This window comes from Candoia aspera, chromosome 2 (assembly GCF_035149785.1).
Source record: "Candoia aspera isolate rCanAsp1 chromosome 2, rCanAsp1.hap2, whole genome shotgun sequence".
NCBI classification, from domain to species: domain Eukaryota; kingdom Metazoa; phylum Chordata; class Lepidosauria; order Squamata; family Boidae; genus Candoia; species Candoia aspera.
Window position 1 is genome coordinate 158127828 of NC_086154.1, and position 20459 is coordinate 158148286.

At 43.2% G+C, this 20459-nt stretch overlaps 1 protein-coding gene across 1 annotated transcript in view; it reads right to left on the reverse strand.

The window, feature by feature from the left end:
- LOC134491068 (uncharacterized) overlaps positions 1–20459 on the reverse strand; it is a 50993-nt gene that overhangs the window by 27368 nt on the left and 3166 nt on the right. Inside the window, exons 3-15 of the mRNA XM_063294577.1 lie at positions 18171–18208; positions 9754–9894; positions 9109–9171; positions 8114–8234; positions 7808–7900; positions 5454–5614; positions 4629–4714; positions 4382–4465; positions 3830–3892; positions 2238–2315; positions 2048–2136; positions 1771–1807; positions 433–581 (exon numbers count right to left, since the gene is read on the reverse strand). Coding sequence (XP_063150647.1) covers positions 433–581; positions 1771–1807; positions 2048–2136; positions 2238–2315; positions 3830–3892; positions 4382–4465; positions 4629–4714; positions 5454–5614; positions 7808–7900; positions 8114–8234; positions 9109–9171; positions 9754–9894; positions 18171–18208 — 1203 coding nt within the window. The remainder of the gene's footprint in view (positions 1–432; positions 582–1770; positions 1808–2047; positions 2137–2237; positions 2316–3829; positions 3893–4381; positions 4466–4628; positions 4715–5453; positions 5615–7807; positions 7901–8113; positions 8235–9108; positions 9172–9753; positions 9895–18170; positions 18209–20459) is intronic.

Below are 20459 nucleotides of genomic sequence, written 5' to 3' on the forward strand. Positions count from 1 at the left end.
TTCTATAGGACAAATCTCCATGCTGATGGTTCAAATCAATCAGTGTCACACATAAAGAAAGGTGACAGTCTAGTGAGGTCTAGAGCCTCGGTATAGGGGGAGGTGCAGGAATCTAGAACTTCACTGTGGATTCCAAGAATTTTACGTGCCTTGAACAAAATCATCCTGAGGCCAAAGAGAAGTTCATGCAGAGGTTTCAAAGTTAGATTTCCCCATCACATTGCTAACTACATTCTAAAACCAATCTGAACCGCAACTGGGATGGTATCTAACGTGAGGATACATTGCAATACTGAAGAAGGCATTTCATATACAGATAGGAACCAGCAACCCAACCACAGATTTTTGCAAATACAAAGGGCAGAGAATGCAGACCCTTCACATGATTTGTGAAAAACACCAACTGATGAAGTGAGCCCGGCCACCATTTACCATTTGTTCAAACTGATTGTTGAAGTCAGACTGTAGGAAATCCCTCATTTCACTGAGAATGCAGATTACATGAGCCACTCGAACCTCTTCCATCTCTGGCAGAGATATATCAACCACTGAGGCTCCTAAATCCACTAGGAACTCCACCGCTGAGCATTCAGCGATAGCAGGAAGAAGAGAAAAAGAAAATAAGAAACTTCACTCTTAAATAGTATTTGGCAAGTCTTGGGTGGCCAGGATTCTAAATTCACATTTAAAAACAGTCCAGTCCAAGTCCATTTTTTAATGAAACAATTATATTGTACCTTGATATCAACAACGATGTGAAACGTAAAAAAAAAAAAAAAAGCATGGATTAATAGAAAATTCAATGCAGCTCCTACTTGAAACAGCAACCCATCCTAAGATTGTCCAAAACAAACTGGGAATCAAATCCAAGCAAAAGAGGCAGTTGCAAAACCATGCTTCTGGTTCCCCTAATTCATCCTTTGCAACTTAACAACTAGTTTTCTTCCATGTAATATAAAATACTTACTTGACACCCTACTGGGAGGTGTAAGCAATTCATGGCATCAGTTTATATATGCTAAATGAATTTTTGTTTGCTAGGAAGAGGTCTGTATTTGCTGTAGTTCATGAATGACTGGTACATGGTGGTGGATAAGAAGCAAACCTATGTATTAGAATTCCCCAGTAAATCTTGCCTCTAAATATGGGAGATCCATGACCAGCCCTAATGCTGCACTTTGTTTTTAATTAAACAATGGCACTGCAAGGAGAAAATGCTTATTCCTTTCCTTCACATCATTTGCTTGAAGAAAATTGCCTCCAAATCAAAGTTGCTTTTTGCTCTACAAGGGAAGAGATTCCAATTCAAATATGAACTGGCAAATCAAAGGATGGAGGTTTATTGATATACTAACACTTGGCTGTCCTGGCTGCATTTCACTTCAAAAAAGAAAAGGGAATTCCAATAACCTTACCTCTGATGCAGCATGTATTTTGCTCCTCTGCCCTGAACTCACCAGACTGCCTTCCATGCACCACCACCCCAGCCTCCTCTTCACCTACTTGCATTACTGACTTATAATAAATGGTTAAATGCCTGAAAGGTCCAAAAGCTACATACACATGTTCTATGTACATATTTCTCCTCAACATTTTCTCAGGTAAGTAGTGCAACTTCTGAAACACTTTCACTCCTCAAGCATCCATGTAGTGATTTGCAGATTGCAGGACAGTTTTGATCTTCAAGATATATAAGCATGAGACACTCAGCAGGCCAGGATACAACAAAATCAGTGAGCAGCAAAAAAACAACAATCTTTTGCACTTTACCTTTTTGGCAGACAGCTATGATTTCAGTATCACATGCCTAGCAGATAAGGCAAAACAAAATGGAGTTAGCTTCCTTGCTTGTCTTTCCAGAATCACTGCAAGACACTCTCTACCTCTCATGTTTTCCACCATTTCACAGGATCATGACGCAACTCCCTGTTCTGTTGCAGACATATCTCAAAACTGATATAAGGGCCAAAGTCTGCCCCTAAAATTTCATGATAGTTCACCAATTATAAAACGAGAATGCAAAAGAAAAAAGAAGACAATCAGGTACCTTAAAGAAACTCCAATCAATCCCCAATTTTAAACCATTCAGATCAGGGGTGAGGATTTCTGAGAAGGATGGTTCAGGTTGGCATAATCCTGTAATGGGTTTAAAGAAGTAAGAACAGGCACAGATTTTTTAATATAGTAAAAAGAAAAATCCTTCCTAGCATTTCAAGTGACTAAGCAGCAATACGCACCATACGGATACTGTAAATCTGGTCCAGCCAAGGTAGCATAAGCAATCGCAGCATCTGCAACTGAAGTGCAGAGTGGGCCTGGCAAAATTTTAAAAAATACGTTATTCGATTTTCTAATGGTCCTATACTTTCCAATCATCTCTGTATTGAAGACAACTTTATAGCCCCTTAGACTGTAGGAAAAAGCAGGGTAAGTGGTAAAACATTGGTGCATGTTTTGGAAAGTGAAAGAAAACAGTACTGTATTAGGCAACTTATGTGGAGGATCTTTCTGATTTGGTGCAATGGCAGCCTCCAATAATAAATTTTCCCTTTGCTCAGAAAGTGAATAAAAATTAAGAGCCTTTCTGTTCAAATAAGTTACAGTGGCACTTCATGCTTTATTATCTTAAATCTGCACTCCATACCCATGATGCAGTTCCCAAGCCATGCTTCTCCACCACTCAAACCTTTTCTTTCATTTTCCTCTAGACCCCAAAGTCCATTTTTTTCTCCAGTAAAACAATTTAAAGGTCTGGACCTCTTCAGAAACCTCTCTCTTCCTGGAGGATGATTTTTCTGTGAGACAAGGTTTAATTAAGCCATTTTTAAGCTCTAATTTCCACCACAGTTTTGCATCGTTTCCAATCTTCAGAATTTACTGTTCCAATAATGCAGCAAACTGCTCTTTTGAAAGGGTTCTCTTACTTCTCAATCCTCTTTCCAGTATCAGCTATCAAACACTAAGACAGTTTCCAAAGGTTACACATTCCTCCCCATTCCCCTCATCAAATAATGATAAAAAGGTTGTATTATTGTTATGGAATACAAACATAAAATTTGAGATTGGAAGGAAAGAAACCACTAGCTTTTATATTCATCCTGTGGAGGGATGTCACTGTGCAGGCGCACACTTTGTCTTCATATTTGCTTTGGAAAAGGCTAGCTATGCAGGCAACACATTGCTCACATAGCGGGGGGGGGGTACCAGTGGAATTATGGGGATATTTCTGATTTGTGCTGTATCACAGACAAGCAAGAAATAAATCAGCTAAGCTGCACAAGGAAGCATTGGATTAAGAGGTTTGGTAGCAATCGAGGATCAAGACCAACGGCCAATGTAAAAGTCATGATTTTGCAAAAATGAAGCATATTGGAGGAAAGACATACAGGGGACCTACTGTAAGAGTTTTCCTATCATCTTTCCATGTGACAACTGGAATATGAGAAATAGTTGCTTATTTGTGATCCTTCTAGGAATCAGAAAAAAGAAGACAAGAGCTAGGAGATCTAAAGATACTATAGGGACATTATAAAGGGAGAACCAATTGTTCTTCATTCCCTCATGAAGGCAGGGGTAAAGAAATAAAAAAGAAGAGGATATGACCCTGAGTAAGTGAGAATTATTGTTGAATAATAAGCAACTGAAAAATGAACTCATTGTTCCTTATATTTTTCCATGCACAAATCACATATTAATTTTTAAATATACAAATTATCTACAAGATCCAAGAGTTAGTCATTTAAATTAAATTAATGGCACAGAAAGCAGCTTTTCCTCCTTCTCCCAAGGATACACAGTATCTATATGCAGCTAGAGACATCCTTCTTACCAAGAGCAACAGTAGAATATGAGAGATTATGACAACCAAATCCACTGATCCGTCCAAAGGTACCTGCAGACAACACAGGGCAGAATGGTTAAGGTCACAAAGCTAAAGTAGAATGTCAGAAGTATTTTAGGCAGAGTACTGAGTGATTTTTTGAGTAGCAGCCTAAGAGAAAGAGTGACCAATCCAGCTTAGTGCCTCCTTTTCTTAGCTCAAGCGTCAGTCAAGTAAACGACCTCAGTATGAATATAGGAGCTGCACTTGGAAGATGGCTGTATTGCAGTGGTATGTTCAGCAACATCCAAAGGGCAGTCAAAACAGGCAACATGGAGGCCACAGCATCACAATCAAAGCCCTACCCATTTTGTAGATGTGTCAATGCACATACAAAGGGATGGTACTTTCATTGCAACATTGCAACTGCTATCTTGCCTGTTTTGTTTCAATTTTTATGCCCCCCACTTTTCCATAAGTGATTCTAGTAAACGGATATTACTTTTCATTATGGCCCTCAGAATTAGTAGTTCCTGACATTTCCCTCAGCACAGAATTTACCTTTCAGTCCCACAATGCCACAGAAAGAAGCTGGGATCCTCACAGAACCACCTCCATCGGTACCAACAGCCAATGGACAGAGGCCTAAAAAGAAATGGTATTATGAGAAAATTCCATTGAATAAAATTATCTTGTCCATAATTTTCCCCACACCCCTAATCGCAACAAAAGCTTTGAAATCTCGCTATAATTTGGCTTGTTTTTTCAACTCCACTCTCAAACTTTTCATCTGGAATACTAGCCTTACCTGCAGCCACTGCTGCTGCTGATCCACTAGAACTACCACCAGTAAAATTCTGGGGATTGTATGGATTTCTAGCTGTACCATGATATCTGAAAATAAAATAAAGAGGTATTTTGAAGGGCATCATAATAAAGGCGGATGGGGAGGGAAGAATCACAGTATCTTACCATGCTGAAAAAATTAGACTGCAGTCTGCCACAAGCAAAAGTAAAATTGGGTCTGCTGCCAGGTCTGATAGAAGGGAGGAAGGGAAGGAATAAATGGAGAAAGGAGAGTTGGAATAAAAGATCGTGTGCATAAAACTGAAAGCAGAGCACTGGCAAACCATCAGGGTAGGAGGAAGAGGTCAACCCTAGTTTGTACTATCACTGATTGTTCCAAAACCACTATAATCCCATTCTTTTGGTATGAAACCACTTTCCTCCCTTTTGCATGCCTGTAGGTATATAAAAAAGCTTCTCCAATCCCACCGGTTCCCACTGCGATCTGAGACAGCCCAGTTCAAAATGGTCCCATTGCTACCAAGAAGGAAGAAAACTACTGTTCAGGGAAGCTTATTCAGCACAGTAACAAAATCCACAGAGCAGCCATACTGGTTGTTTTTCTGGAAACAATGTAAATACTCAGTGGTACTTTTAAATCTTTCTTTCTCTTGATGTCCATCCTTCCCTCCCCCTCCACCCAAAACAAGCTTTCATTAAACTGTATTGGCATTCAAGATGCCAAAAAGCTTAATCATTTTTCTATCTGTCATTTCTAGCCCACACAGAGAAACTCCACTAGAGCAGTTTGAATGAAAATCCATTTAGAGAATGCAAACCATTTTACCTATTGGGATTACAGCCAGTGGTCCCAATACCCAATTCATGCATGTTCGAGATGCCAATGATAATGGCACCAGCCTCCCGTAGTTTCTTTGTCACAGTGGCATCTTCCGTCTCCGGCTTTGTGCCCAAGTATATTGTTCCACTTCGATGGTGATAGGGCACCTCATAAAGATACGAGAAAGTATTTTGTGGTAGGGTTCTTTATAAATACAGTTCAATCGATCCTTTTTTCCTGTCTCAAGGGAATCCAATGGCAATAAACCACACAAAACACAATTTCATAAGAAAATGGGCATTATCGCATCCTGTTTCCCACAATACCCTGGAAGATAGTAAGCAGTGCAACGGCTGCAGTGGGAAAAAAAACCTGACAAACAAAATGGAGACTGCACCCCTTCCCCCCAATCTTTTAGATATTACCAGGGTCAAACCCAGTTCCTCTCTTTGCCTAATCCCATCAGACCCAAATTGACCCTCTCTGCCTCAGACAAAGCTCCCTGCAATCCCATCTAGACTGAAGAATAGAAACCTCCTTACCAGCTCACAGCATGGCCCAAGGGCAACCCTTACAAGGACATTGCAACCTAGAGAAACTCCAACCTTCCATCTTCTTATCACCTGATGACCTCAACATTCCATCTCCTTCACAATGGACTTCCCCAGCTCTGCTGCCCTCCTGAAAGGCCCACTTTGTCTAACAATAGAACTCACCCCAGATACAGGGACCAGGACCTGTATCTAAACTGACCAGTCAATCAGATCCCTAGGAATTCCTGCCTTGTATCCCACAGTTTCTATACAAATCTTTGTTTTTCCATTGTTCGGAGTCCCTCTTTCTTGTAAAGCAGGCACCCAATGATCATTGCAATAAACATAGTTCTTCTCCTCAGGGTATTGTACTCCTTACTTCGGGAAAATTCCACTACACAACACACTTGTTCTGAGCTGCACTGGCTGACAGTGTGTTTCCAGGTGCAATTCAAGGTGCTGGTTGTCACTTTTAAGGCCCTTCTTTCCTTGGGACTGGGTTACCTAAGGGACTGTCTTCTCCCAGTTGCTTCTACCCATCCAATTTAGTCCAGCAGGTGGGGCATCTTACAGTCACATCTGCCAAGGAATGTCAGTTGGCGGGGACTAGGAGACCTGCCTTCTCTGCCATAGCCCTGCCCTCTGGAATATTCTCCCTTCAGAAATTAGAATGACCCCAACCCTGTTGGCCTTTCGTAAGACCGTGAAGACCTGGTTATGTGCCCAGGCCTGTGGCCCTGAGTGTGTTAAGGGCCCTGTTTCTTGGCTGTATTGACATCAATGCAATAATTTTACTTGGCAACCATATATATTTATTCTGTATTCTTGTAATTGTTTTTAATTGTTTTATGTTTTTATGATTGTATACCACCCAGAGTCACTTGCTGAGATGGGCGGCTATAGAAATCAAACAATAAATAAATAAATAAATAAACTGCTCTGACACACAGCCTCTAATGTATAACCATGTATAATCATGATAACCAGCAGCCATTGATAGTTTATCCTCCATGAATTCTTCCTATAGCTTTTTAAATCTCTTTAAGTTGATGATTGTCACTACATCTTATGGTAGCAAATTTCACAATTTGCCTCTGTTGTGTACAACCTGAAGCCTCAGAGCCTCATGTAGGGCAGACAGCCCCTACAAATTTGCTATCATTAATTTTTAATATGGCAGAAACAAAATTATTATATACATGAAGCATATCCCTATTAACTGCATTTAATTAAATTTAATAAAATTAAATTTAGGGGTTTTTTTTCCTAGCCCCTCTCATTTCTTTATCCACTTTTTGAAGTATAGCCATTAAGCCAAAATGATTGTGAACCAGTGATTTAAGTATGTGCTGCTGTATGAAGTACTTTTTATCTCAGTCTCCCTCTATTCAGCTTCACTGGATGAACCCGAGTTCCACTATTATAAAACAGCATCATTTCATATATATCTATCACATTCTTCCTTATCTGCCTTAAAGTGAATATTGTAACATTTCTTCATAGGGGACTTACATTACTCTATTGATCATTTTGGATTCCTTTTTCTGCCCCTTTTCTAGTTCTTCAACATCTTGAGATGTAGCAAGAACAATACATGGTATTTCAAATGTTCTTGCATCGTATTTTATACTAAAATAGAGTACCTTTATACTAATATCAATACCATGATAGAGATATCATAGTATTGATATTAGTATAAAGGTACAAAAACATTGACAGTACTAAGGTGCTGTTATACTTTCTTAATATTTCTTCCCTATGTCCCCAATGTGGAATTTGTTTTCCTTCTTTAACAGCACTGAACACAAAAAAGTAAAATGTGTGTACCACTTTAATTTCTTCTTTTAAGCACACTGGGATTCCATCCAAGAGTGAGAGGGGCTGCTTGCTTCTGTAGCGAGCTGTGGATTCCTCAGCCATCTGAGTAGGGAGAGATTTGTAAAATAAACCACGCCTTGTAAATATTCTATAGAAACAGTTCTTTGAGCAAGGAGACCACCAAACATCCCATCCTGAAATCCAAATCAGAGAGCTTCAGCACGAGAGAGGAGACTCTCTCTCCAAACCCTGAAACCATACCATTTAAGAGATACCTTTTCAAGAAACAAGTAATACTTCTGTCACTGAACACACCTTGATTATCTCCTCCTCATTCCACTGAACAATCGCCTGGAGGTTAAGACCTGCTTTCCCAACATCTTTCAGAGCAGCAATAATGTTCTTGGCAACTTGCCGTGGTGTTACCTCCCCAGATCTAGTGAAAGTCAAAGTGGAAGTTGTTACATTTCCACTCTACCCTGTTGTCATGCTGAAGTCACAAGTAGCCCTAAACACTAAGGTTTCAGTTGCAAGTCCCCAATATTAAGTTCTTAAAAAAGAATGCTTATAGTGAATCAAGAATACTGTATCATTTGTGCTATAACGAAGCAGAATGGTTCCTGTAATTTGAAGAGAGAAAAAGAATCACTAGCTGTGTTTTCATTCATATAATATGTTAAGTAAAGCTAAACAATTCACATTATGGCTGTAAATCACTGTTTACTCAAAGATTAGTCATGGCTTAGGATGAGTGAACCATGTCAGTCAGTCGCTCAGAGTTATTTGGGAATTGAGCGGCTAAGAAATGTTGAGAATTAAATTAAATTTGATCAGATACATGCTCTTGTATCAGACTCAAAAAAAACATGTTCTAGTTGCAACTGATGTGACTATGCATAATAACAATTGACTAGCCCTTATATGAATCACTAAGTCACTCCTCACCCCTAGGGGTGGTATTGTAAAGTTAAAAAGTGAATTTAAAAACAAGGAACATAGTTTGCCTGAAACATGTGAAGCATGGAGAAACTGGGAATGATTATTCAGTTATGAGAATGTGCAGGTGAACAAAGATAAAGGAAAACAGTGCTAATCCACAACAGAAACATTCACACCTGCTCATGCTAGAAGGTACCACTATCTATGGAAAACAGAATGAATGTTTATATTCCTCCATTATTTTGTTCTGGAATGGAGTGAAAAGCAGGAAGAAAGTTGGCGCCTAAGCTGCTGTTTTGTCAATCATGAAGAGAAAGAATAACCTCAAGAACAAATATATGTATGTTTAAAAAATTATTGAATTCCCTTACCTGTAGCAATTCAAGTAATCCTGAATCCCTTTAAATCTGAAAGCAGAGCTTGCAAAACATGAACTGTGATGTAAAAAAAAAGGAACAAAAATTCATGGATAATCTGAAAGGAGTAACATGTTAACTGAGAAGCACAAAGGCCACATCACCATCCCTTTTCTCATCTCCTTTTAGCAGCAACTGTCTGAGGCTGGCTGTCTTTCACTATTACTCATCCAGTTTAGCTGGATATGGCTCCATTCAGGTTTTCAACTGCCACCTTCTACTGTGAAGAGAGGCAGAAGCCCCTCCCATACTGCTCAATTTCATTTTTCCTACCATTTCCTTGGTCATTTTCTTTTTCCTAACGGAAAAATGACAATCACTGAGAAGAGCAATGGAAAAATATCTCCAGTTCCAGTTCAGAACTCAAAATGTACAGCTTGTTCACCATGTCTGACTTCGGTCAGGAATTCCAGAGTTCCACATAATTTTAAAACAATAATGTAGTGGATGCAACAGGAAACTACAGATCTCCCTTTATGAATTCTCAGTATTCCTTATAGTGTGAGGATAAATTGCACTCCCACAATTACAGTTTCCCAGCAGCTGCTGCTTTCAGATGTTTGCAACTATCTTTCCTACCCCTTCATATCACCCACTTGCCTTGCTTCCATCAAACTTTGGAGAATTGCTGAGACATTTTTTGATTCTAAATTGTCCTCTTTTCCTTCTGCAGCCACCACTGGCATGAAAGTAGGATCTTCAGGAATATCAAGGTAGCGCAGGATAGTAAAATTGTTCATCCTGCAAAGAGTGCATTAGCATTACATGAAATTGAGAAAGTAGCAAAAAGTTCACTCAAGCACTAATTTAAAATTGCTCCCTAATGACAGTTTTCCATTAGTAACATTATTCCAAATGTATCATAAATCTTGACAATAAAGTTGCATTACTAGAATTGATCAGATATGGAAGCCATGGTCTAGACAACAGATTTCCCGACATTTTGCCTGCAACTGTGGCTGGCATCTTCAGAAGCAAGGTGGTCTGCTATGCAGACCACAGGAAACTAAGCAGGGAGCACTAAACCCTGAAACTCAACACTGCCCAATAGATACTGGCCATGAAAGTCTACCCCAGAAGATCAATTTACATACATAGCTTCTATGTTTTCCACTGTCAAGAAGCGCAGGAAAAAAGCCACCCAGAATATAATGTGAGTACTAAGATTTCAGAGAGTCCAGACAGACTGAAAGGAGCAAGCCAACCACTTGCCTGCAGCTCCAGCATCCAGGCTGCCTTCAAACCAGTTTCAAAACTATAGATCAGAAATTTGCAGGAAGCAATCCTGGGGCCCACATTCTTCCTTCTTCCTTTCCTGTCTCCTTCATATGTGAAAGGTAAGAAGGTTCTGATCATGGCTTGATTTAAATAGCAGCTCCTATCAAAGGAGTAACTGCAATAAGAAATAGCCAGTTTGGTCTAGTGGTTAAGGCACTGGGCTAGAAACCAGGAGCCTGTGAGCCTTCTAGTCCTGCCTTAGCCATGAAAGCCAGCTGGGCGGCCTTGGGCCAGTCATTCTTTCTCAGCCCAACTCACCTCACAGGGTTGTTGTTGTGGGGAAAACAGGAGGAGGAAGGAGTGTTAGGTATGTTCCCCACCTTGAGTTATTTATAAAAATAATAAAGGCGGGATAAAAAATCTTTTAAAAAACTGCAGTAGGAAACTTTTCATCTCTTCAAAGGAAGAGAAGGGAGACATAATGACAGCATGGAATCTACCTTTTATCTCCAAACCATGTGTTAACCTTAAGTACAGGTAGTCCTCAACTTATGAGGGCAATTGGGACTGGAATTTCCATCGCTAAGCCATGCAGCTGTAAAGCATGACCACATCGCTTAGCAATGGCAATATCTGCAGTCCTGGTTGCCAGCATTAACTGAATCACATGGTCATTAGGCAAGGCAACTTCCTGCCGGCTTCCCAAAACAAAGTCAGTGGGGAAGCTGGCAGGAAGTTGCAAGTCCGAGGCCCGCAGGCAGCTAAGTAGCTGCTGCTGGATGGGGGTGGAAGCAAGGGGGTATGCGGGGGTGGGTCAGGGAGGGTGCACAAGAGGCTCAGAGTGAGGGGGTGCGCAAGAGGCACTGCATGGGTTGGGGAGGGTGCATGAGGGGGTACACAAGAGGCATGGCGTAGGTGGGGGAGGGGATGCAGGGTACAATGCAGGTGGGGGAGAGTGTGCAAGTGGCCGACATGAGCGCAGAGCTGCAGGAGGGTGCATGGGTGAGGGAGACTTATCCTAGCAACTTGCAATCTTCCCTGCCCGCTTCCCCGTTGACTTTCTGGGAAAGCCAGCAAGGAATGTAACTGTCATGTTCACCGTTCCAATGTTACCATTGCATCGTAACGTTTCGCATGTCATTTGGCTGATGCGTGTTTCGTCTGGGAGGGGAGGAGGATTCCATCTCGTGGGATTGTTATATGTTAGCAGCTGGATTGGAATGTGTTTGGGTTATCTCATGTGTTCAAGGTTCCTTTCCCAGGACATCAGCAGAAACGGTTACCAGCACCTGGGGGGGGGGGGGGGGGAGTTTGCAACGGCAGGGTAAGGGGAGGGATTAAGTTTGAGCCGAGGGTTTTTAGTTTGTATTTGGCGCGCTTTTGCTCATTCTCAGCTTTCTCTGTATCTGCATACTATTCTTTAATAAATCAGATATCATTAAGTTCCTGCTTGTGAGTCTGAGTCTATTAGGGTAGGCAATCCTTACATAAAGCTGAGAATCTCAAAAAATTTTCCGTTAGCCCCTTTCCAGATTTATTTTGTGAGGGAGAAGTGCTAGCAATGAGCAAACCGAATCCCCAAACCACGGAAAGTGAGGAATCGAGTGAGGGGGAACCCAACTCCACAGTGATAAGAACAGAGAGGGTCCCTACTCTGGAGCTCTCAGAAATTCGGGAGGTGTCGAGCTCCAGCCTGGGAGAAGAGGAGGTTGGAGGTAAAAGAGCCCCTGAACCAACCGGCGAGTCGCCAGGCGAACTGGTCACCTGGGATGAAACACAGGGACCCCTACCAGGGACGTCCAAAACGTCTTGGAAACAGCGGTACCTGAGTTCCCCAACTGTGGTGAGACAGGAGGGAAAGGAGGATTCCCAAACTCCTGACCGTATAAGACTGGTGGAGGCCAAATTGGAATCACTAGAATTTATGTTTCAGAAAATGTCAATGGACTGGGGTCCCCGGGAGAGGAGGAGAGAGGAGTCTAGTAATAGGCATTCGTCTCCTTCTTCGCCCCCACCTTCTTCGGAGGAAAGGAGTAGGACCCGGCGCAGAGAGGAGGCATGGGTGCCGAGGGTGAGAATTTCAAGGTCCCCTCCTCGAGAGCGGAGATCCCTGGGAGCTAAAAGAAAGTCCGACCGCCCAGCTGTGGCAAAGGGACCACCCGGAGTGGGGGTTAAGGATTTTACAGTTAAATTTGATGGAGATCCAACTAAGCTATCGTTCTTCCTTACCAATGCAAGGAGTATATGGATGAATGGGAACCGTATTTTCGTTCAGAAAGAGCCAAGATTAATGCCATTGCCACTAAGCTCAAGGGGCGGGCTGCCGATTGGTATGTGCAGTTATGTCAATTGGATGCCCTTGAGCTGGAGGAGTTCAAAGAATTCCTGTGGGCGTTGAAGCTACACTTTGAAGACCCGTTAGCTAAAGAAAGGGCAAAACGGGCACTGAGGGAGCTTAGCCAGGGGCCACGATCGGTAGCAGACTATGCTCTGAAATTTAAGGCTCTGGCTGGGAAGGTTGAGGATTGGTCCCAATCTACCTTAATAGAACTTTTTAAGGACGGACTGAACACGGAGGTCCTGAGGTGGTCGCTCAGTAGGGATGACCCAGATACCCTGTATGAATGGATACAGTTGGCAGGGAAGGCTGAGCATGCCCATGAAACCTTCGCTCACAGGAAGGTGATGAGATATTCCGGGCTCAGCAAGGGTTCCTGCCCTGCTGTGCCTACTGGAAAGTCCGGTCAACGTGCCTGGGAGGAGGAGAGGGAGCGCCACTATGCGAAAGGGCAGTGCCTCCGATGTGGAAAGGAAGGTCACCGAGCGGCGGCATGCCCAAAGGGCAAGACCGATGATCGTTCGGGGAAGCTGACGGGGAAATCTCCCTCCCTACCCAGGAAAATGAAGGCAGCCATGGCTGAAACTGAAGTGGAGGAGGTTCCTTACTTTGGGGGCGAGGGGGAGCCCGATCTACACCAGCTGGCGGGAAACGCCAGCCACCTGCTCTAAGGAGCGCCTGTGGGCAGGTGGTGGAGGATGGGCGCAAACATGTTTCGGTGAGTGCCAACTATCCCACACTGAACATGAAAGTGAAGTTAGGCTCCCGCACAAGAACCGTTGAAGTTTGGGCATTGATCGATTTGGGGTGTTCGCGTTGCTTGATGCACCCTGACGTGGTGGCTGCTTTGGAGTTACCCAGCTTTCCACTGCAACGTCCCATGATTTTCACCCAGCTGGATGGTTCTACGGCGGGGGGGAAACTGGTCACCCATTTCACGGGCATGGTGGCGTTGCAAATGGGCAGCCACCGTGAGGGGCTGCCGTTTGGGGTGGCGCCTGTGGGGCATCCCTTAGTCATTCTGGGGATTCCTTGGTTGGTCCAACAAAACCCCTATATAAATTGGGTGCACAGGACTTTGACTTTTGGGGATGGTTTCTATCAAGCCCCTGGGGAGGACGACGCTCCGGAGGCTGCAGTGGGGAGGGCGGTGGCAGCAACCCCGCATTTCGCTGTCACACCACTGGAGGGCTTGCCGGAGCAATACCAAGGCTTCGTGGATGCGTTTGGTGAGAAAGAAGCGGACCAACTCCCACCCCATCGAAAAACTGACTGTGCGATAGAGTTGGTCCCCAACGCTCAACTGCCCAAACCAAAAATTTATGCCATGACTCAAAAGGAACTGGCGGCGTTGAGGGAGTTTGTGGACAAAAACTTGGCCAGGGGTTTTATTGAACCAGCAAATTCGCCAGTGGGCTCCCCCGTCTTGTTTCGAGCGAAGAAGGATGGGACATTGAGACTTTGTACAGATTACCGTGGATTAAATGCGGTCTCGATATTAAACAAATATCCTCTGCCATTAATAAAAGACATGTTAGCACATCTGGCTAAGGGGAAAATCTTCTCTAAGCTGGATTTGCAGGAAGCCTATTTCTGCATCCGCATACGGGAGGGGGATGAATGGAAGACTGCTTTCAATTGTCCACTGGGTTCTTTTCAGTATAAAGTTTTGCCTTTTGGGTTGGCAGGGGCACCAGGGGTGTTCATGCAATTGATCAATGAAGTGTTACATGAACATTTGTTCAAGGGTGTACTGGTCTATTTGGATGATGTTTTGATTTATACTGAAATGGAAGAGGAACATGAGCGCTTGGTGAAACAGGTGCTTAGCAAACTGAGAAAGGCTGAGCTCTATGCTAAGCTTTCTAAGTGTGAATTTCATCAGACTCAGCTTGACTACCTGGGGTACAGGATCTCTGACAAGGGCATTGAGATGGATCCTGCGAAGATTCAAGCTATTTTGGGGTGGGAGCGCCCGCGCACCCGCAGGCAGCTCCAAAGTTTTCTTGGGTTTTCCAACTATTACCGCCAATTCATCCAGGGGTTCGCTGAAATTGCGTTGCCTCTCACTGACTTGTTACGTATGAAGGGGTTGGGGGACACACACAAGGTAAAGAACCTGGGGGCATTGCTCAATTGGACACCTGACTGCCAGTTGGCTTTCGACAAACTCAAAAGCCTGTTCACTGCTGAACCCATTCTTCAACACCCTGATCCCACTAAACCCTTTGTGGTTCAAGTGGATGCTTCCGATTTCTCAATTGGAGCGCTCTTGCTGCAAGCGGATGCTGACAACCGCCTGAAGCCATGTGCGTATCTGTCCCGGAAATTTTCCGAGACGGAAAGGCGGTGGCATGTTTGGGAGAAAGAAGCTTTTGCAGTCAAGGCTGCTTTGGAGGCATGGCGCCACCTATTAGAGGGGGCGAAATGTCCTTTTGAGGTTTGGACTGACCATAAAAATTTGGAAGCGCTCAGCACGCCCCATAAGCTCAGTCCTAAGCAGATCCGCTGGGCTCAATTTTTCAGTCGCTTTGACTTTAAGTTGAAATTCATTCCGGGCAAGAAAAACTTCCTGGCTGATGCGCTTTCCCGCCTGCCCCAGGATTCGGTCCAGGCACCTGACGTTGTGGGTACACTGTGGACAGAACCCCAATTGGGTTTGCAAGCTGTCACATGCAGTCAAACCCGTGCGCAGCTGCCCCCAGCTTCAGTTTCACCGGCTGGGGGAAGGACGCCAATTCCCTCGCAATTGCAACAACAGTTTCTGCTAGAGGTGAAATCTGATACTTGGTTGCAAGTGAATAGAGACAATGTTACATTTGACAGAGGCTTAGCTTGGAAGCAAAACCGCCTCTATGTCCGACAGTTTGTGAAGGGAAATTTTGATTAGGTCTCATGATGATAAAGTGGCTGGTCATTTTGGGTTTGTCAAAACCTTGCATCTGGTACGCCGCCAATTTTGGTGGCCCACATTGAGACGTGATGTAAAAAGTTATGTTGCTTCTTGTCCTGTCTGTGCCATGTCAAAACGGAAGGGGGGTAAGCCGCACAGGCTGCTGCAGCCGGTGGCCAGCCCCTCCCGTCCTTGGGAGGAGGTTTCTATGGACTTCATTGTGGATTTGCCTCCTAGTCAGAGAAAGACTGTGATTTGGGTGGTAAAGGACTACTTTTCCAAGCAAGCCCATTTCATTCCATGTGCTTCTATTCCGTCTGCTCAGCAATTGGCCTGCCTTTTTTCTAGTCCACATCTACCGGATTCACGGTAGCCCCTCCCGCTTGGTCACGGACCGCGGGACACAGTTCACTTCCCAATTTTGGAAGGCATTTTTGAAGCTCGTGGGCACCAAGCAGGCGTTGTCCACTGCGTCGCATCCAGAGACTGACGGATCTATGGAGGTTCTTAATTCCACCCTGGAACAATTTTTGAGGGCATTTGTCAACTATCAGCAGGATAATTGGGTTGATCTGCTACCTTTTGCTGAGGTGGCTTATAACAACGCCGTCCATCAGAGCACAGGGCACACCCCTTTCCATATTGTTTTTGGACAGGATTTTGTTCCCATTCCTGAGTTGCCTCAACCCCCCGCGCAGCCCTGCTCTGCTTCTGATTGGGCTGCTCAACTGGCTGATTCGTGGCCAGTGATTCAGCAGGCGTTGGCTGATGCCCAATCTGCCTATAAACTGCACGCTGATAAGTCACGAGCCCTTCAACCTGCTTTTGAAGTTGGTGATAAGGTCTACCTTTCCACCAAGTTCATTAAGTCCCCTCAGCCCTCAAAGAAGTTGGCTCCTAAGTTTGTTGGTCCTTTTCCCATTGTGGGAGTTGTGAACCCTGTCACATTTAAACTGGATTTGCCACACAATCTGAAACGTTTACATCCTGTTTTTCATTGCAGCTTGCTCAAGCCTGTCAACCACTCTCACCATTGGCATCCACAACCCCCACCTCCTGCTCCGATCATGATTGACGGACAGCAACATTTTGAGGTGAAGGAGGTCCTTGATTCTCGCTGACTTCGTGGCACCCTGCAGTACCTCATTCGGTGGAAACACTTTCCCCACCGAGTGGGTATCTGCCCGTGATGTTCACTCTCCTGTTTTAGTTAGACGCTTTCATTTAGCTTATCCTCTGAAACCTGCTCCTTAATGTATTTGGGGGGGCGGTATGTCATGTTCACCGTTCCAATGTTACCGTTACATCATAACGTTTCACATGTCATTTGGCTGATGCGTGTTTCGTCTGGGAGGGGAGGAGGATTCCATCTCGTGGGATTGTTATATGTTAGCAGCTGGATTGGAATGTGTTTGGGTTATCTCGTGTGTTCAAGGTTCCTTTCCTAGGACATCAGCAGAAACGGTTACCAGCACCTGGGGGGGGGAGTTTGCAACGGCAGGGCGAGGGGAGGGATTACGTTTGAGCCGAGGGTTTTTAGTTTGTATTTGGCGCATTTTTGCTCATTCTCAGCTTTCTCTGTATTTGCATACTATTCTTTAATAAATCAGATATCATTAAGTTCCTGCTTGTGAGTCTGAGTCTATTAGGGTAGGCAATCCTTACAGTAACAAATGGTGATCACGTGATTGCAGGGCACTTGGCAACTACTGAAGGAAACAGGCCAAGAGCCACACTGAGCTGATATCTTCAACTCTAGTTCTTCATTGTTCTTACCATACAGACAAAATCTTACCAGACTGAATGCGCTCTAACTAACCTAAGTGTAAATAATCAGCGAGGCTCTAGGGAGGAGCTACCCTGAACCTCTTAGTTTTCCCACAAACAGAATCCGGATTGTGAAATCTCTTATCTGCCTAGAATATGCCCCCTCCTCCCTGGGAATGAGGGGCAGCTCCAAAATCCACCACAGCAACTAAGTGTAAGTGCAAATGGGTTGCCAAGTGCCCAAATCGTGATGACATGACCGTGGGGGTGCTGGGTTGGCTAGAATTCTGAGGGCCACTCGTAACTACCATTTGTTCAGCACTGTTGTAACTTGGAACAGTTGCTGACCGAATGGTTGTAGGTTGAGGACCACCTGTAGTATCTTAAATATCTTCCATGCTTTAAAAAGTTTTAAATTAATGGCAAATTGTTGGTGTCAGCGTTGGCCTAGCTGAATGTACAGTATGTTCCACTGTTGAATGTTACGCAAATTCTGAACTTTTTAGTGTTAACAGATCTTTAAATCTATACCCCAAACAAAATACCATGATACAGAACCACATCAAGAAGCTATTGTAGAAGGTGTACTGTCTTATGTCCATGTAAAATAGAAAAGTTCCAGCATTACCTATTGTTTAAGAGCACCTGATTGCTAGCCAAGTAGCACTAGTGCTACTGTGAAAAAGCTCTAATGTCTCTCATTAAGACTCATTCATGTTGGGTTTGTTTTTCATGTTCTCCGCTTTACTCTAATTGCACTTTGGCTCTACTACATAATTCAGTTACTAAAATAGTACTTACTGCATTAAAAGTGGCACTAGGAAAAGTTGTCCAAAAGCCTACAATGAAAAAAACAAATCAAAACAGAATTTTCATTTCCTTGTTCCATACTGATTCTTCTTTCAACAAAGACTGAACATAATTGGTGTAGAAACACATGTAGAGAACATCTCTTTCTCTAAATTGAATTCAAGGGGCACCCATTCTGCTTTCCAGAAAGCCAGATCTGCACAGTATTGATTTGCTACACTGAATCAGTTATAGCCAAAATCATTTCCCCCGCTCTCAGATACATAAAAAGCTTGAATATATATAAATATGAGCAAAAAATCATGCAATGCCCAAGTACTTAAGACAGCTATAGGAATGGGAATGGGAAGCTGTTTAATTTTCAAAATACATTTATGGGAACAAAAATGGGGGAGGTAGAAATGTTACCCCACCAGAGAAATCATACTTAAAACCTTGTAGCTATTTCTGTATTTGTCTTTGTCACCAGCAGACCAATTAGCTCAATTTATGTGTGAGAGACAGTTCTTAGAAGGTCACATGCCAACAGCCTGAAACCAGGCTACAAGAGGCAGGTAGAAACCATCCCCTCCTCCAAAAGAGAGTGGCTTCAAACCTGTTACACCACACAGGTAGGAGAAACAGGTGCAAGAATTTGAACTTTTATTTCATTAAAAATAGGACCTGCACTGGATATATAACATTTCAGGGAATTACTTCATAGAGTTTAAATCATGCCTGTTTCTTGCCTAGCCAGTGAAGAGAAGTCTGGCATTATTCCTACAGTAATTGGAGTCTAACATGTTGCACAGTGGATGTTACAAAAATGCGCGGACTCCATCTGAACTCAATGGTGTAGCGCAGAGGGTTCAAGTAAAACAAAGTGAACAAAGCAACAAAGGCATCTAAGGAATGCAGCTTTGGGTGTGTAAAATCACAGTAAGTGACCCAGTTTGAAGCCAGATCAGACTAGAAGCTGGCAACTAGCTGAAAACTGCACATCGAACAGTATCTAGCCCAGCAACAATGAATGAGAGTACAGCTGAAGGAGAGAGTACTGACACATTATAAAAAAGCTAGGCAGGGACTTGGTTGGTAGACACCCCATGTACACACAACATCTGGGTCGCAATCCATCTTCTTCCCTCCCCTGAAGTTTCTTGATCAGTTACTTGGTGGGGCTTGGTAAGTACGACTGGTGTGTTTGATTAAGCAAAATGTTGTTGTATAGTAAGTACTCAATAAAGCCAAGGGATAACTAAGAATTCTTTGTTGTGTGTCATTAGTGTGAGTCACTACCCAAGTTCCCAGAAGAGTGTGAGAATGTACCCACATAAATTCTCAACTGTTGACCAAGGCTATGTTTCCAGCAATCTCAGGAGAGCTATTCCTGGGTCATGGAGAGAGTGGGGAGAGTTGGTAATGTGTGTCTTAGTGGTGGCACAAGGAAAACTGACTATAAGTGAGGTAGAAAAAGGTGAATTAAGAAGCAAGAACAGGGAATGGACAAAAATGAAGCAGGAGTATAACTTCTTTAAAACTGAATTATAAGTCTTGAAATGTTTGGACGAAAATAAACTCATCAGGTAACCTTTTTGGTTAGGGAGACTGCTTTCATAACTGAACTTTTATGACTTAACAGAGCAAAAAAATCATACTTTCAAAAGATGAGAGAGAAAAAAATGGTTTACTAGTCATCAACCAGCATGGTCCGACACAGCATCATTACTGTGCAATGACTTGGTTACGGACCCACTTGGGATGCAAAGAGGGATGCAGCCAGAAATGAAAGACTTTGGGTTGGACAAGGACCTGTACAATGTCATTAAGATAAAAAGTTAACAATGGGGGATCAGGATACATAGCTGCTTGACTCTTTTGGAGGTTGGAATAGATGTAGTCAATCCTCTGCCATTTGTCCATCTAACTTGCATTGTAGTATTCTCATGAAGCATCATAATTAATCACAGAAAATGGTGGCCAACAGAAAAAGCAGCAAATTCCTGCCACAGCCTCTCACAGGGAATTGCAACAAATAACACCTTCAAATTTTTAAAGGTAATAATAGAGAGAGATTGGAGATTATCTGATGTTATTTTGCAGATGGCTGATACACTGGTTCACGATTGAAAAGCTTAGTCTAAAATCTGCTTGTTCTGCAGCTGTTTGTTTCTCTCGGCTCAACCAGTCAGCAAGTTTTTGGTACAGGTATTTTGCATACAATTTACTGATCGTACACAGCAGCCTGATTGGAAATAACTGGCCAAGTTGTTCTTGTTATCTTTTCATTAATTGGAATTG